The sequence below is a fragment of the Watersipora subatra genome, chromosome 3 (assembly GCF_963576615.1).
Source record: "Watersipora subatra chromosome 3, tzWatSuba1.1, whole genome shotgun sequence".
In the NCBI taxonomy this organism is placed as follows: Eukaryota; Metazoa; Bryozoa; class Gymnolaemata; order Cheilostomatida; family Watersiporidae; genus Watersipora; species Watersipora subatra.
In genome coordinates this window covers 25,099,365-25,118,777 of record NC_088710.1, presented here as the reverse complement: position 1 = coordinate 25,118,777, position 19,413 = coordinate 25,099,365, and the positions used below count along the sequence as shown (strand labels likewise).

The following is a 19,413-nucleotide window of genomic DNA, read 5'->3' as shown; positions in this document are numbered from 1 at the left end:
CAGCTACTAATGCAGCTCGTAATTACACATAATCTCAATAAAACTTGGTCGACTAATAGTTAATGACTACAAGTTATTAATTCCTGGTAGACTAAAAGTTAATAACTCTATGAGGCACTAAATACAAAATATTTATTAACACTTTTAAGAGTGACATCAAATTATTTCGATTGGAGTTTCCCTCTCCACATGACTGACATCGAAATAATTCGACCTCGGTCCTGTTAGTTCATGGGACTAGTTCTTGACCTTGCATTGACTAATATTGCCGACATTGAACTCAAAACCCCTGGAATGGCAAAGGTCATTCGCGAGTACGGAAATCCGACCGACGCCATGTTAAGTTAGCGTTTGAGTAAATTTCATTGTGTTCAATGTGAGAAATAAATCTAGTTTAAGACTTAGCAGCTATGGAAGATCACAAATACACTGCTAAATCAAATGAACAACCTACTGAGATTGCTACTGCTAATTTATGTAGGAGACAGAAAGGTGTACATGTAGGTGCACAGTGCTATTGCTATTCCATGAACTGCAAAAACTGCAGAAATGGACTTACAAAGGAAAGGACATTACATTTCACAAGTGAGTCACTTGTACTACTTGTTTTATTACTATTGCTAAAGTCTATGGCTACTACTAGTTGTGCTACTACTAGTTAGTATTGCCACTAGTTAGTTCTACTACACCAGCCACTGGGTGAGTGAGAGTCGGTCAGTGTCACTACTGAGTGTACAGTAGTGACACTTATATCCCAAGTGACTTGCAGTCACTTGGGATATAAGAGATTGTTATGTGTAATAACTATTTCTACAAATAATTCTTAGATGTGGAGAGGTGGTTGAATAAAGCAAAAAAACAAATACGGAATGATGAGTTGTGAAATGTGTTGACAAATTAGTTGATATTTAAATTGTGTGAAAGCTAAAAGACATATTCTTAGTTGATATAGTAGTTGTGTAGGCAAAACACCAGATTCCTTTTAACGAATGAGTTGATGGAAAATAAGAGTTTTCAGAATACGTTATTCTAAGCAAAATTTTGTTTAAGTAGCTCATCAGAGCATTTTACCATGATTCCAAGCAATAGACTAATTTACTATTAATTAGAGTATTATACAAAAGTAAAACAGGCATTTCTGTAAAAATCAATGCGGCCTGGTAAATTAGCCCTGAGCGTTGTCGTATTTGTTTTCTCAATAGTTTCATGTGTCTTGACCGGTTTAAGGCACTATCCATTGTAATGGCTAAAGATTTTATACTATCCGTCATTTGTATGATTTGTCCAGCTCGAAATGCTTTTTGAAAATCGGAATTTACATGTATTTTGTGGATTATGAATAACTATCAATTTTTTCTTGTCAACATTCAATGTAAGTTTGTTTTAGTCACACTAATTTTTATCAAATTTAATTCTTTGTTAAGTATTGCTCTACATTTACTCAAGTTTTTAGTGGTATAAAAAAAACTTGGTAAATAGTTATAAATAAATTCATCAGTATTCTTTACAAGCTCAATTATATATAACAAAACCCGTGTTGGTTCAAGGATGGATCCTTGTGGTACTGCACAGTTAATTAATAGAGGTTGGGTTAATTCATGTGTTATTATAACACTTTGAAAACGATTTGAAAGATAATTTTGAATTAATTCTAAACTTGAACAAGAAAAAATTAATTGACCAAACTTATTATTTAAAATAGAGAGATCTATTCTATCAAAATACTTTGAGAAGTCAATGAGTACAACTGAAACAAAAAGAATATTGTTTAAAGCAGCAAGAGCATCAATTGTAAACTCTATTGTTGCTTTGTGAGTTCCTTTCCTTTTCTAAAATCCAATTTGAGTTTTTGTAACATTTACTTAGCGTAATTATGCATTTGTTGGTTAATGAGATGCTCAGAAACTTGTGAAAAAACTGACAGAATAGAAACAGGTCTATAGTTATTAGATAACAGCTTATTGCCTCCGTTTTTAAATATGGGCAAAACTTTAGCACATTTCATTTTTTTGTGGGAAAACGCATTGTTTTATACTTATGTTAAATAGGTAGGCCAAATATTTTGATAGCTCATGCGAATGAGCTTTTACTAGAGGGAATTGCATTTATACCTTTTATAGTTCATTCAATAAACTAATGCAAATGAAGGTTTTCTAGAAATGAATCAAAAAGCTACTAAGATTAATTGCCAGGTACTATGTTATAATTTTTTAATTCTATAATAATAATTGAAAGATTATTACTATATAATTATTTAATCTTTAATTATTAATATAGTAATAATAATTGAAAAATAAATTACGCAAATTCTTTTAGTTTTCTGAACATTGACATTGACAAAGAACCATTTTTAATGTCGCTAACTAATTTTCATGTAGTCGAGAAATTCAAAAATATCTGCATATCATTTTGTATGCAATCTATAAATAGCTGGCAACAAGGAAACTAAAATTATTTTACTATTTAAGCAATGTTCTAAAATACCTGGAATACTTCTGAAATGTCCAAAGATACCATAAAACATGAATGTCCAAAGATACCATGCTTCATAAATGTGACAATTTACATGGTTTCTATTCGGTCCACAATTTATCTTTATTAGACAAAACTCTTTACAATAAACTTACATCTATTACAAGTTTTCTTTCAGGAACATAATAATTAAACATGAACAGTTTTGATGGCCATCATCTTGTCATTTCTGATTTTTGAAGAGATTTAAAAGAACCAGAAACTTGGACACTTTTAGCAGTTCCGGGAATTACAATTAAAAGGAGACGTTCGTAGCAACGTTTATGTAACTCAAATTTATAATGGGCTCAGAACAAACATAAAGTATAATCGTTTTGTTAATTCAGGTTAATTTTGAAACACACATCGATTCAGATACCCAGCAGAGCACAAAAAGACCAATTCTCCTATAAGAGAAAACATAATTACAATATAAAAGTTCAATTATACATGAAATTGAAATTCACACAACTTGACACCAGACTTCTACGAACTATCACATCACTCTAAACAGTATAGTGACAAGTTAAAGTGTGTAAGGAAATGTCAGTAGTTATGGTTCAGGCTATAAATTTAATTGCAAAATTAAATCCAGTTTTAGTAGATTTACTCTTCATGAACAAGGATATGATATTTTATTCTTACTTTACACTACCAACTAGACTCTGATAACAAATAGTACTAATAGTAATGCTACCTTCAGAAACAATACATGAAACCATTTGGACTTCTTTTAAGAAATAAATTATTTTACTGAATTAAACCTTAAACTTATCTGGTTAAAAACCAGTTAAAAAACTTTGAAACATCAAGTTTTAAAATTTTACATGGTGAAATTTAAAAATTTAAAAAAAATTAACTGACTAACTGTATTTCAAGTACACCAAAACAACCAAATCATGTTTTGATCTTGTCAGAACAATTTGCCGTAAAATTGAAGAGTTAAAATTTAATGGCTTATTCTAGTTACTACCAATAAGAAACAGTATTAAACATGGCAAAAGCCTTCATAACAAACCAGTAGAGAATTGTTTAGAATATGAACTGCGTGAAGTGTAATTTATTTCATATAAATGTCTCTTAAACCTTTGAACTTAAATATAAATCATCAAATTGATACAAGGAAAAAGCTACCATGGCCCCGGAGAGCAGCTGTTATTTGTCACCTGTCAGGGAGTTCATTGATTGGGTTGCAAGACAAATCAAGTTCTTCTAATGAAGTCAATTTGGTCACCACCTCAGGAACAGTGTGAAGGCCATAAAGTATTGATGGCTTGAAATAGCCAGAGATCTTCAGAACCTTTAGCTTTTGAAGTTGTATAAAACTAAAATGACGTGATATAAGTGAATTTAATTGACAAAAATCTGATTCAACTGATCATCCATGCCAGCCCAAAGCCAAAACCAGGAGTTTAATTTGGAGCTTAGAATTGCATAATACCTAGTTGCCCATGTTCTATCAACTTTAAGGATAGCTATAGCTGCTCCACCAACTATAAAAATTACTGTTATATTTAAATTTATACACTTTATGTTATGCTTCAACTTCGGTTAGATTAAGTGTAAAGGAATGAAAGAGAAACTTAATTATTTAATCAGAGATCTAGTGTATCAAAAGCCTCTTAGACGTCAATGAGTACAACTGAAACAAAAAGAATATTGTTTAAAGCAGCAAGAGCATCAATTGTAAACTCTATTGATGCTTTGCGAGTTATTTTCTTTATTTGAAATCCAATTTGAGGTTTTGTAATATTTATTTCTTTAATAGCGTAATTATGCATTTGTTGGTTAATGAGATGCTCAGAAACTTGTGAAAAACCGGCAGAATAGAAAAAGGTCTATTATTAGTTATTAAATAACAGTTTTTTGTCTCCATTATTAAATATGGGCAAAACTTTAGCACATTTTACTTTTTGTGGGAAAACACATTGTTTTATGTTCATGTTGGATTGGTAGGCCAAATAATTTGATAGCTCATGCGAATGAGCTTTCACTAATTTAGCGGGAATTGCATTTATGTCTTTTATAGTTCATTCAATAAACTAATGCAAATGAAAGTTTTCTAGAAATGAATCTAAAAAGCTACAAAGATTAATTGCCAGGTACTATGTTATAATTTATGTAAAAATATTTGTCAAAGATAATTCTTCGTGAATGATAAATGATGTTGTAAATTATATAAATTATGTAAATTATATTGATAATTATATATTTAACGACATCTTCATAATGAACTCATGCTAAAGTGATATTCAAATAATTTTATCAGATCTGAACCTTCATTCAATAATGAAAAAATAGGTTTGATGTAACATAAAAGTTGTTGTCAATGCATGTGGACCATTGTGAATATAACTGTTTGGTACTTTTCACCTGATGATCACTGGAAAGAAAAATTATATGGGTAAATCTTCTATGTTATATGTTTGCATTGTTTATTGTTAGATAAATTCTGGAAACAGTCATCCGCATATACAGTACAAAGCAGCACTTATTTGACAAAACTTATTGATAAGATTAATAATTTTCTCCCTTATGTATGTAGTTCATGTAAGTTTATGTAGGTATGTAATAGGTATAAAAATATTGAGCTTGATATCCATTTTAAAGTCAACAACATAAAATATGACTGGAATTAGATTATTGACAACATTTACAAATTGTATGTAATATTAAAAAGTTAACATTAGTAAAACTGTGTTGGGGCATTTACTTCATAAAATGATAAGATGATTACCTATTTTGCTCTAACATAATATGCCTTAACCAAATTGCTTGCAATTTCTACTGTTCATCATCAATGTAGAGTATAATAAACTGATTTCTATGCATTTACTACCAATAACATTAATATATAGAATAACACAAGGATTTTTTTTCAAGTTTCTTAAAAAAACCAAAACATGAAGAAAATTTCAAAAAAATGATGTAATAACCTTTAGATTCTTTACAGTTATTTAATGGAAAATCATGAAGTAATAACATATAGTATAAGTAATATATGATAAAAAGTGTTTGAAGTTAGAAGAGCTCTAGCAGACAATGGTCATGGTTTTAGCAATTTTATCATTGATTTATTCCAGGTCAGCATAAGGTGAAATATCCCTTTTATCACTTTTATTTTTATCTTTTCTTCGATAATATTTTCATTAAATATAAAAAGTTTTGCTGCCTCACTTCTGGTATGTCAGACTCCTGAAGACGTGTAAAACAAGTTAACATGCAAATTGTTTTAGTTTTTAGAACATCGAAATTGACAGAGAACCATTTTTAATGTCGGTAACTAATTTTCATGCAGTCAAGAAATTCAAAAATATCTGCATATCATTTTGTATTCAATCTATAAATAGCTGGCAACGAGGAAACTAAAATGACTTTACTAATTAAGCAATGTTCTAAAATACCTGGAATACTTCTGAAATGTCCAAAGATACCATGCTTCATAAATGAGACAATTTACATGGTTTCTATTCGGTCCACAATTTTTCTTTATTAGACAAAATTCTTCACACTAAACTTACATCTATTACAAGTTTGTTTTTCAGGAACATAATAATTAAACATAAACAGTTTTGATGACCATCATCTTGCCATTTTTGATTTTTTAAAAGATTTAAAAGAACCAGAAACTTGGACACTTTTAGCAGTTCCGGGAATTACAATTAAAAGGAGACGTTCGTAGCAACGTTTATGTAACTCAAATTTATAATGGGCTCAGAACAAACATAAAGTAAAATCGTTTTGTTAATTCAGGTTAATTTTGAAACACACATCGATTCAGATACCCAGCAGAGCAAAAAAAGACCAATTCTCCTATAAGAGAAAACATAATTACAATATAAAAGTTCAATTATACATGAAATTGAAATTCACACAACTTGACACCAGACTTCTACGAACTATCACATCACTCTAAACAGTATAGTGACAAGTTAAAGTGTGTAAGGAAATGTCAGTAGTTATGGTTCAGGCTATAAATTTAATTGCAAAATTAAATCCAGTTTTAGTAGATTTACTCTTCATGAACAAGGATATGATATTTTATTCTTACTTTACACTATCAACTAGACTCTGATAACAAATAGTAATGCTACCTTCAGAAACAATACATGAAACCATTTGGACTTCTTTTAAGAAATAAATTATTTTACTGAATTAAACCTTAAACTTATCTGGTTAAAAACCAGTTAAAAAACTTTGAAACATCAAGTTTAAAAATTTTACATAGTGAAATTTAAAAATTAAAAAAAAAATAACTGACTAACTGTATTTCAATTACACCAAAACAACCAAATCATGTTTTGATCTTGTCAGAACAATTTGCCGTAAAATTGAAGAGTTAAAATTTAATGGCTTATTCTAGTTACTACCAATAAGAAACAGTATTAAACATGGCAAAAGCCTTCATAACAAACCAGTAGAGAATTGTTTAGAATATGAACTGCGTGAAGTGTAATTTATTTCATATAAATGTCTCTTAAACCTTTGAACTGAAATATAAATCATCACATTGATACAAGGAAACAGCTACCACGGCACCAGAGAGTAACTGTTATTTCTCACCTGTCAGGGAGACCAGTGATCCAGTTGCAGGACAAATCAAGTTCTTCTAATGAAGTCAATTTGGTCACCACCTCAGGAACAGTGTGAAGGCCATAAAGTATTGATGGCTCGAAATAGTCAGAGATCTTCAGAACCTTTAGCTTTTGAAGTTGTATAAAACTAAAATAACATGATATAAGTGAAATTAATTGACAAAAATCTGATTCAACTGATCATCCATGCCAGCCAAAAGCCAAAACCAGGAGTTTAATTTGGAGCTTAGAATTGCATAATACCTAGTTGCCCATGTTCTATCAACTTTAAGGATAGCTAGCTGCTCCACCAACTATAAAAATAACTGTTATATTTTAATTTATACACTTTATGTTATGCTTCAACTTTGGTTAGATTAAGTGTAAAGGAATGAAAGAGAAACTTAATTATTTAATAAGAGATCTAGTGTATCAAAAGCCTCTTAGAAGTCAATGAGTACAACTGAAACAAAAAGAATATTGTTTAAAGCAGCAAGAGCATCAATTGTAAACTCTATTGATGCTTTGCGAGTTCTTTTCTTTATTTGAAATCCAATTTGAGTTTTTGTAATATTTATTTCTTTAATAGCGTAATTATGCATTTGTTGGTTAATGAGATGCTCAGAAACTTGTGAAAAACCGGCAGAATAGAAAAAGGTCTATTATTAGTTATTAAATAACAGTTTTTTGTCTCCATTATTAAATATGGGCAAAACTTTAGCACATTTTACTTTTTGTGGGAAAACACATTGTTTTATGTTCATGTTGGATAGGTAGGCCAAATAATTTGATAGCTCATGCGAATGAGCTTTCACTAATTTAGCGGGAATTGCATTTATGTCTTTTATAGTTCATTCAATAAACTAATGCAAATGAAAGTTTTCTAGAAATGAATCTAAAAAGCTACAAAGATTAATTGCCAGGTACTATGTTATAATTTATGTAAAAATATTTGTCAAAGATAATTCTTCGTGAATGATAAATGATGTTGTAAATTATATAAATTATGTAAATTATATTGATAATTATATATTTAACGACATCTTCATAATGAACTCATGCTAAAGTGATATTCAAATAATTTTATCAAATCTGAACCTTCATTCAATAATGAAAAAATAGGTTTGATGTAACATAAAAGTTGTTGTCAATGCATGTGGACCATTGTGAATATAACTGTTTGGTACTTTTCACCTGATGATCACTGGAAAGAAAAATTATATGGGTAAATCTTCTATGTTATATGTTTGCATTGTTTATTGTTAGATAAATTCTGGAAACAGTCATCCGCATATACAGGACAAAGCAGTACTTATTTGACAAAACTTATTGATAAGATTAATAATTTTCTCCCTTATGTATGTAGTATATGTAAGTTTATGTTGGTATATAATAAGTCAACAACATAAAATAGGGCTGGAATTAGATTATTGACTACATTTACAAATTGTATGTAATATTAAAAAGTAAACATTTGTAAAACTGTGTTGGGGCATTTACTTCATAAAATGATAAGATGATTACCTATATTACTCAAACATAATATGCCTTAACCTGATTGTTTGCAATTTTTACTGTTCATCATCACTGTAAAGTAAATTAAACACATTGATTTCTATGCATTTACAACAAATAATATTTATCTATAGAATAACACAAGGATTTTTTCAAGTTTCTTAAAAAAAAACACAAAAAAAACTTCAGAAAATTGTGTAATAGTATTTCGATTCCTTACAGTTATTTAATGGAAAATCATGAAATAATAACATATAGTATAATTAATATATGATAAAAAGTGTTTGAAGTTAGAAGAGATCTAGCAGACAATGGTCATGGTTTTAGCAATTTTATCATTGATTTATTCCAGGTCAGCATAAGGTGAAAATATCCCTTTTATCACTTTTATTTTTATCTTTTCTTCGATAATATTTTCATTAAATATAAAAAGTTTTGCTGCTTCACTTCTGGTATGTCAGACTCCTGAAGACATGTAAAGCAAGTTAACATGCAAATTGTTTTAGTTTTTAGAACATCGAAATTGACAGAGAACCATTTTTAATGTCGGTAACTAATTTTCATGCCGTCAAGAAATTCAAAAATCTCTGCATATCATTTTGTATGCAATCTATAAATAGCTGGCAACGAGGAAACTAAAATGACTTTACTATTTAAGCAATGTTCTAAAATACCTGGAATACTTCTGAAATGTCCAAAGATACCATGCTTCATAAATGGGACAATTTACATGGTTTCTATTCGGTCCACAACTTTTCTTTATTAGACAAAACTCTTTACAATAAACTTACATTTATTACAAGTTTTTTTTCAGGAACATAATAATTAAACATGAACAGTTTTGATGGCTATCATCTTGTCATTTCTGATTTTTTAAAAGATTTAAAAGAACCAGAAACTTGGACACTTTTAGCAGTTCCGGGAATTACAATTAAAAGGAGACGTTCGTAGCAACGTTTATGTAACTCAAATTTATAATGGGCTCAGAACAAACATAAAGTAAAATCGTTTTGTTAATTCAGGTTAATTTTGAAACACACATCGATTCAGATACCCAGCAGAGCACAAAAAGACAAATTCTCCTATAAGAGAAAACATAATTACAATATAAAAGTTCAATTATACATGAAATTGAAATTCACACAACTTGATACCAGACTTCTACAAACTATCACATCACTCTAAACAGTATAGTGACAAGTTGAAATGTGTAAGGAAATGTCATTAATTATGTTTCAGGCTATAAATTTAATAGCAAAATTAATTGCAGCTTTAGTAGATTTACTCTACATAAACAAGTATATGATATTTTATTCTTACTTTAAACTAAATTTAACTCTAAACATTAAGTTTAAATTTAATGCCTTATTCTAGTTACCACCAATAAGAAACAGCATTAAAACATGGCAGAAGCCTTCATAACAAACCAGTAAAAATTGTTGTGAATCTGAACTGTGTGAAGTGTAATGTATTTTATAAAAATGTCTTTTAAACCTTTGAACTTAAATAGAAATCATTACATTGATACAAGGAAACAACCACTATGACACCAGAGAGCAGCTGTTATTTGTCACCTGTCAGGGAGTTCATTGATCCGGTTGCCAGACAAATCAAGTTCTTCTAATGAAGTCAGTTTGGTCACCACCTCAGGAAAGGTTTGAAGGCCATGAAATATGAAGTTATGTGTAAACATGTCGTCCGAGAGCTCGGAATAGCCAGTGAACCTCAGAACCTTTAGCTTCTGAAGTTGTATAAAACTAAAATAGGAAAACATGAGTAAATTTAAATGATAGAATTCTGTTTCAACTGATCATCCATGCCAACCCAAAGCAAAAAACAGTTGTTCAATATAGAGCTGATAATTGTGATAGTGTACCCAAAAAAATGGATCATACAACCAACAGAACTAACCAACAAAACATGGAATGGAAATCGATAGAGAGAAAAAATAGAAATATATCTTTTTATATATGTATTTCTCAAAGTATGTCCGTGTGTTGTCGCGTATCGTACATCTGCCGATTTTCCGGCTATAGATCTTAAAATCTTGATATTCTGCATTCTGATGGATTTCGACTCACGACAATTTTTGCATCAACGAGTGTTTTATCCAGATGCTCTACCACTGAGCTAGAACGCCATAGTGATCAGATACGTTTTCATATAAAATATACAGCATGCGCACTAATTATTTTAGCCTTTGGTTTCCACCAAAGATTTTGAAATTTGTTTGCTTTGGAGCTTGAACATAAATTCAGTTATCGACTAAACTGGAGCATGCGCATTGCAATAAGAAAAGCTCAGGGAACATTTGGAAATGGATTAGCATTTTACGTGTCATAAATTATTTATGAAAATGGAGAAACCATGTGGAACGACGCCTCGTCTACCGAATAAATTTGCTAGGGGACAACGGTTCCAGTTGAGTTACCGTAAATTGTTTTGGAGGATGAGTATCATTTAAATATGTAAAGTAAACAGGGCTTTGCTGTTTATATTTTCTTTTTGCTTCAATTTTTGATTAATTCTCTGTTGCGTTTTTTGTTGTTTCATTATCAATTTTTATAATTTTTAGTATTGTGTTTTGACCTTAAACGCTTTGGATGTTTTAAAAGCCAAACATACAAAATGTTTACTTTTGCTTTCTTTTTCCATCATCATTAAAATAAAACATGTTATTAAAATTTAACACAATCTATATATACCCGTTTCTGATTATATTATGCAGTATGTAGTACAGCTTATGGTATAAAATGTTTAAAAAAATACTTCACCAAAGTATACTTCAAATTTACCCAAATTTTTCTGATCTTGGAACGGCTTAAAAACTACATGTTTCTATTTTAATGGGAAAAATTGTTTCAGATCTCGAAGAACTTGGTTAGCAATGCTAGAACAGTGCTGCTAGAATATAGGTTCAACTGTAAGTTATTAAAAGCTATTCGTTGCAAAAAGTTATGAACTTTTAAATTTACAGTCGTTTAAACACCTTATCCTCATGATATGAAGTTTGAAAACTAAACCTGTTTGAAAAAGTTCGAAAACTTTTACAGTTGTTTTTATTTTCTTTCTTAAATTGTTTCAATTACACAAAACACTTTTCTCATGATAAGTATTTTGAAAGTTAGAGTGGCAAATGTTTTTATATATTAAATCCAAATCAATTTTCTGTCCAAAGAATTTTTTAATACCCGGGTAACACAGCTAGTAGTTGTTAGATAACAGCTTATTCCCTTCGGTTTTAAATATGGGTAAAACTCTAGCACATTTCACTTTTGTGGGAAAACACATTGTTTTATGCTCATGTTGAACACGTAGGCCAAGTAATTTGATACGTCATGTGAACAAGCTTTCACTAAATTCACGGAAAATCCATTCATGCCTTCTGCTTTGTGTTCATATAGAGTCACAATAACTGTCTGAACAATACACTCATGAACGTCTACAAAATTAATCTTGGAATGTATTTATCCCTGACACTTGATGCTTAATATTTGTATTAAAAAAAGCTTATCCAAGTCTGGTTCATATTTCTGTAAAACAAGTGTTAAATTATGTAGCTATTTGTTAGTCATCAGTTATATCTTTAGCGTTAGAGTCTAAAAGCTCAGTAAATTCTTGGGATTTACATTGGTTTCGACCACAATGATTATTTATTAAATTCAGGGGTAATTAATTTTTAGTATTTCATAAGAATAGTAATCAGCTGTTGTTTTTTTTATATGATATGAAACTTTATTTGTAGCTTTTATGTAGTTCTTTTTTAATTTAGGACTAAATGAGTAAGCTCTGTACTTGTCAAATAAGACGTCTTTCTTTTGTATATCCAAATTAAGCTTTTTAGTCCTCCAAAAGGTTTTAAAGCTTTTGGGCTTGCAACAAGCTGGTTCCTCCATAGGAGCAATTCGGTCAAAAATATTTAGTTCTTGTTCATGAAAAAGCCTTTTGTTTCATTTTTGTGTCATTCAAGCCTAGGTGAATGACCGATGTTGCTCGAATAATAAAAGTCCTTGCACAGAAAAGTTATCTTAGGTTAACACACAAAAACAGTTACCACTAGCTGTGCTACCCGGCCTTGCCCGGGTAGTAAAAAGGTCTTTGGGCAGAAAATTGATTTGTATTTAACATATAACAAAATTTGCCAATCTAACTTTCAAACTATATATCATGCGAGAAGTGTTTTGTGTAGTTTAAATAAATTAAGAGAGAAAATAAAACAACTGTCAAGGTTTTCAAACTTTTTCAAACAACCAAAACTTTCAAACTTTTTATCGTGAGGAAAAATATTTGTGCAAGACAACTGATTTAAAAATAAAGAAAACAACTGTAAAGGTTGTCAAACCAGTGTAAATTTAAAATTTCATATCTTGCAGCAACCTATATATTTTGATAACGTACAATGGAACCTCAGTTCTTGAACATAATCAGTTCCAGGAGGTAGTTCGAAAACCGAGTTGTTCAAGATCCGAAACAATTTTTCCCATTAAAATAAAATTGTGCAAATTTTAATCTTCTTCAAGGCGAGAAAACAACTTTGGTTAAGTATTTTTTCAAAATTTTACACCATAAGCTGCACCTGTACCAGGGCGTTGCCCGGGTAATAAAAAAGTCCTTGCACAAAAATCATGAAAACAGCTTAATCCACAAACCGCCAAACAGGCGCAAGAATAGTTTTATTAACCCTTTGCCAGAATCAGTGGGTGAATTGATAGCAACGAACTTGACGTTGTATTGATTTCACTATTGCGTTCAACTCATAAAACCATTTGCATTGTACTTGAATAAACCAATCAAATGGGATCAGTAAAGTTTTCTACATATTGATACTAATAATGACTAGATAGCGTTGGCTATACATGACTTTTTGAGATGTAGTTGGTTTCGCCACACATTCGAACATATTTGTTCCAAAGATGGTGGCATGCCTATTTTATTTAGTAACTAGTTTCCAGTGTGCGTGTAGCAACTGAGAATTTAACTGATACAAAGGCCGGGATGAAATAAGCTGATTCGACGACCTAAATACCGTAGATCGGTAGAATTGGTAGTCGGTACTCGAATGTTTACACAGCATTTAAGGGAAGTTAATATGGCAGGTTTTTAATTTCTCTTATTTGAAGCGTTTGAAACCTTCACAATAATGCATATGTAGCTGAACTTAAAATTTTATTCTATCCAACATGAACAAATACAAAATAAAATATATGCCAATAGAGCCGCGTAGTACTAGACTTTTATCGCATTAGCTGATGTGAATACGAGAGATGGAGACATCATTTTGGGCAATTCTGGGCATGTTTTTTAGCCTGAGTGTTTTCACCTCGATCAGATTTTTCAAAAAAATTTTCAAGTGTTCATATCTCAAAATTGACAAGAAAATATTTTTAATGCTGATGAATCTTTTTGTGAAATGGAAAAAAATTTAAAAATCTTCGCATATAATTTTGTGTGGAATGTATAACTAGTTAAGAACAGCCTATGTAAGGTTTTACTATATTTACACTAACTTTTCAAAATCTCTTTAATGTCGACCCTCTGAGATGAAAAAAGCTAGCTAGTCAGACAATACAAAACATCATTTAATTATCCAACTTCAACAATAACTGAAATCAGGTAATCAATTAAATCTCATCAAATGAGAAAATTTGCGCAATATTTGAAACAGTTGAAATCAATTTCATTGTATCCTCCGTTAGTTCATTGTAAATATAGTTTTAATTTTCTGATGAAGAGCCAGTAGGCAAGTTCCAGTTCTGAACAAAAACGGTTTTGCTCAAACATTATACCAAGTTATATATACATTATATACCAAAGTTTCAATAGTAACTAAAATAGTTACTAAGTGTTATGATGATTTATAATCATTACTCAAGGGCATAATGTCTTCAGTAAGACAGATATTATTGTTAGTAGCAGAGTTTTACAACTATGAATTTAATTTTGACAGCATATCAGCTGTGTGAGTAAAAACCATTTGTCAATATTTTGTATATCACTACATAATAGTTGTTTACATCAATAGTGTCTAAGATATTGGTATTATGCTGCTAATTCATTCTCAACAAACATTTATAACAGTAACTAGCAGTATAAGTAAGTATAACATCAAATATTTAGAAGGTTTTTAGTCAGTATTCAAGATGAAAGTTTCTTCGGTAATCAAAAACCTTTGTTTTGAGCACTTTACAAAGTAATGATTTCAGCATTTTCAAAGGTTGTTGTATACACATTTTGTCAATAATTTCCTATTTGGTAAAATACTCCAACAATTTTCTTTGAAATCTTTATAAGTACTATATATTTATAAATCCTGCCTAATATTTATACATACTATAAATATATTTTATCTGAACAATAAAATAGGTGGTAAGTTTTGAGCAGAGTATCAATGAAAATACTTTGTATGAAGGAAAGTATTTTTAAAAGTGTTGCTTTGTGCTCTGAATTATTTGTAGCTAGCATGAATTTCAAGTATGTATATGTCTGTATAGAATAGTTAAATCTTATTCTAAGATAGTTACAAAAAAACACCTTTATATAGGGTATAACAAAGTTAAATTCCCAGATTCAAACTGTAACATTCGCAACTTTTGTAAAATTTTGCATGTATAAAATCTATATCATCAGCTTTGTGTTTTTTTAAATACCTCACAAACTATGCATACTCACATAATTGTAATTATAAATTTACATGCATTTGTGGTGGATTTGCTCATAAAAGAACAAGAACATGCTTTTCTATTTTTTATATTACCAGTTAGACTTTGATAGCAAATAATTGTATCACTGCCTTTGAATACCACACATAATTCTGACGGCTACTCTATTACCCTACTGTAAGATTCGTAAACTACAAAATATCATTAATTTTTCGGTTAAAGTCCAGTTTCGAAATTGTGAATTAAATTTTGAATCATAAACAAAAAGCTCTACAATAATTGCTTATGTAATCAACTAGTGTGGTTTGCAAATTTTCAGGTTGTTTACCCAAAAAACTTAAACAAATAAAGGGTATGTTGTGGTTACCACCAACGAGGTACAGTCCTTGAGAAAATAAAAACCTTTTTACCACCTTTTTAGTTATAACGTATGCTGAAGCCTGGCTATGAAGTGGGACTTACTATATATGATATTTATATTATTAATATTTATATATCATATATATTATATACATATATATCATATATATTATATATGATAAATTTACATATATGTAAATCTGTTCTATGTCATTGAACCAATATACAGATTATGGCTTTTATATAAGAAAAGATGCAATCACGGCACTACAGAGTAATTCTTATTTGCCACTTGTCAGGGACTTGATTGATATTGTTGTAGCGCATGTCAAGTACTTCTGATGAAGCCAATTCTTTTACTACCTCTGGAAACTACCGAAGAAAAAAATGACCAGAATCTTGGAAAGTTGAAAGGGGTTGGGTTCACCACTGATCACTTGTCAACAGAACAACGTGGCAGCACTTGGCTCTTTGATGTTATATCTTTCTTCTATATTTCTCTTATACTTTTCTGACAGTTTTTTTACATTTATTTTTTCATTTTTAATACTGTGATACTTCCTAAAGATTAAAACATTCAATTTTAAAATAATATTTTGTGTAAAATAACATGTATCTACCAGTTTAATATGATTTATTGGTCAAATACAAATGATGAGATAAGAGTATTCAGTGGTCTAAAAGTATACAAGTAGAGTCATTATTAAATGGGGCTGCTGAAATTTTAGTTAAGAACTGAGCTTCAACATTTGTATGGTTTTGACTTAACGTGAAAACAGTAGTCTAAAGTGAACCATAATTGAAATCATACTCTGCGCCGACCGATGTCCTAACTCCATTCAACATTTTTATTAAAAGTGATCCATATTTTATTCTGGTTTCTTGACTAAATTTGATTTTGCTTCAATTTTTGATGTAATTCTGTGTATTTTTTGCTGTTTCATTATCTACCTTTAAAATTTTTCTTATTGTATTTTAACCTTTAATGCTTTGGATGTTTTAAAAGCCAAACGTACGAAATGTTAGCTTTTGCTTTGTTTTTCCGTTATCATAAATATAAAAAATTTATTAAAATTAAACATGATCTATATATACCCGTTTCTATTTATATTATGCAGTATACAATACAGGTTATGGTATAAAATGTTGAAAAAATACTTTACCGAAGTATATTCCAAATTTACCCAAGTTTTTCTGATCTTGGAACGAATTAAGATCTACATAATTTAATTTTTTTGGGAAAAATTGTTTCGGATCTCGCAGAACTCGGTTAGCAATGCTAAAACAGTTCTGCTAGAACAAGGTCCACTGTAGGTTATTAAAAGCTATACGTTGCAAAAAGTTATGAATTTTTAAATTTACAGTCGTTTGAACACCTTATCCTCATGATATGAAGTTTGAAAGTTACAGCTGTTTGAAAAAGTTTAAAAACTTACAGTTGCTTTTATTTACTCTCTTAATTTATTTCACTTAAACAAAGCACTTTTTCATGATATGTAGTTTAAAGGTTAGAGTGACAAATGTTGTTATATGTTAAATACAAATCAATTTTCTGTCCAAAAACTTTTAATTACCCGGGCATTGCCTTACCCGGGCAGCTTACTACCTTCGGTTTTAAATATGGGCAAAACTTTAGCACATTTCATTTTTGTGGGAAAACACATTGTTTTATGCTTATGTTGAATATGTAGGCCAAAAATTTTGATAGCTCATGTGAACAAGCTTTCACTAATTTCGCGGAAATTTCATTCATGCCTTCTGCTTTGTGTTCATTTAGCTTCGCAATAACTCTTTGAACAATACAATACACTCATGATCGTCTACCAAATTAATCTTGGAATGTATTTATCCCTGACACTCGATGCTTTATATTTGTATTAGAAAGAGCTTACGCAAGTCTGGTTCATATTTCTGTAAAATAAGTGTTAAATTATGTAGCTATTTGTTTGTCATAAGTTATATCTGTAGAGTTAAAGTCTAAAAGCTCAGTAAATTCTTGGGTTTTACCTTGGTTTCGTTCACAATGATTATTTATTATATTTCAAGGGTCTTTAATTTTTAGTATTTCATGAGAATAGTAATCAGCTATTGCTTTTTTGATAGGAAATTAAACTTTACTTTTAGCTTTTATGTGGTTGTTTTTTAATTTAAGACTAAATGAGTAAGCTCAGTACTTGTCAAATACGACGTCTTTCTTTTGTATATCCAAATTAGGCTTTTCAGTCCTCCAAAGGTTTTTAAAGCTTTTAGGCTTGCCACAAGTTGGTTCTTCTATAGGAGCAATTTGGTCAAAAATGCTTTGTGCTTGTTCACGAAAAAGCCTTTTGTTTCATTTTTGTGTCATTCAAGCCTAGGTGAATGACCGATGTTGCTCGAATAATAAAAAAAGACCTTGCACAGAAAAGTTATCTTAGGTTAACACGCAAAAATAGTTACCACTAGTTTTGCTAACCGGCATTGCCTGGGTAATAAAAAAAGTCTTTGGACAGAAAATTGATTTGTAGTCAACACATAACAACATTTACCATTCTAACTTTCAAACTACATATCATGCAAGAAGTGTTTTGTGTAGTTGAAATAAATTAAGAGAGAAAATAAAACAACTGTCAAGGTTTTCAGACTTTTTCCAACAACTATAACTTTCAAACTGCATATTATGAGAAAAAGGTTTTGTGCAGGACAACTGATTTAAAAATAAATAAAACAACTGTAAAGGTTTTCAAACCAATGTAACTTTAATATATCATAACTTTCAGCAAACTATATCTTTTGATAACGTATAGTGGAAGCTCGGTTCTCGAACATAATAAGTTCCAGGAGATAGTTCCAAAACCGAGTTGTTCAAAATTCAAAACCAATTTTCCCATTAAAATAAGATTATGTAAATTTTAATCCGATTCAAGGCAAGAAAAAACTTTGGTTAAGTACTTTTTCAACATTTTACACTATCAGCTGTACTTACTAAGCTTGTACTTGTAGTTGCTATTTTACACCAAAAGCTGCACCTGTACCTGGGCATTGCCCTGGTAATATAAAGTCAGTGCACAGAAAATTATGAAAACAGCTTAATCCACAAACTGCCAACCGGGTGCAAGAATGGTTTTATTAACCCTTTGCCAGAATCGGTGGAATAATTGATTACAACAAACTTGACAGCGCTTTGAGCTCACTATTGCATTAAACTAATAAAATCATTTGTTTTGTACTTGAATTTACCAATCAAATGGGACCAGTAAAATTTTCTACATATTGATACTAATAATGACTAGATAACGTTGACTGTACATGACTTTGTGTGAATGTAGTTGGTTTCGCCACACATTCGAACATATTTTTCCATAGATGGCAGCGTGCCTATTTTATTTAGTAACTAGTTTCCCGTGTGTGTGTAGCAACTGAGAACTTAGCTGACACAAACCCCGTAATGAAATAAGCTAACTCGACGACCTAAATACCGTAGACCGGTAGAATTGGTAGTCGGTATTCAAATGTTTACAAAGCATTTAAAGAAAGTTAATATGGCAAGTTTTCAATCTCCCTTTTTTGAGGCGTCAGAAACATTCATAATAATGTATCTGTAGCTGGATTTGAAATTTTATTCTAGCCATCATGAGCAAATACAAAATAAAATATATGCCAATAGAGCCATGTAGTTACTAGACTTTTATTGGCTTAGCCGATGTAAATACGAGAGATGGAGGCATCATTTTGGGCAAGTCAGGGCATGTTTTTTAGCCTAGTCATTTTCACCGCAATAAGTTTTTTCAATTTAATTCTTCAAATATCTTGACAAT

At 30.3% G+C, this 19,413-nt stretch overlaps 3 protein-coding genes across 4 annotated transcripts in view; 1 reads left to right on the top strand and 2 right to left on the bottom strand.

Annotated features, from left to right (window-relative positions):
* The window catches only part of LOC137389555 (uncharacterized), a 365,277-nt gene that overhangs the window by 230,017 nt on the left and 115,847 nt on the right, over nt 1-19,413 (top strand). The window lies entirely within an intron of this gene.
* LOC137389556 (uncharacterized) overlaps nt 1-19,413 on the bottom strand; it is a 386,829-nt gene that overhangs the window by 306,404 nt on the left and 61,012 nt on the right. The window lies entirely within an intron of this gene.
* LOC137392131 (uncharacterized) overlaps nt 1-19,413 on the bottom strand; it is a 127,780-nt gene that overhangs the window by 93,178 nt on the left and 15,189 nt on the right. The window contains exons 7-9 of the mRNA XM_068078762.1: nt 10,175-10,357; nt 7,075-7,233; nt 3,678-3,836 (exon numbers count right to left, since the gene is read on the bottom strand). Of these exons, the coding sequence (XP_067934863.1) occupies nt 3,678-3,836; nt 7,075-7,233; nt 10,175-10,357 (501 nt within the window). The remainder of the gene's footprint in view (nt 1-3,677; nt 3,837-7,074; nt 7,234-10,174; nt 10,358-19,413) is intronic.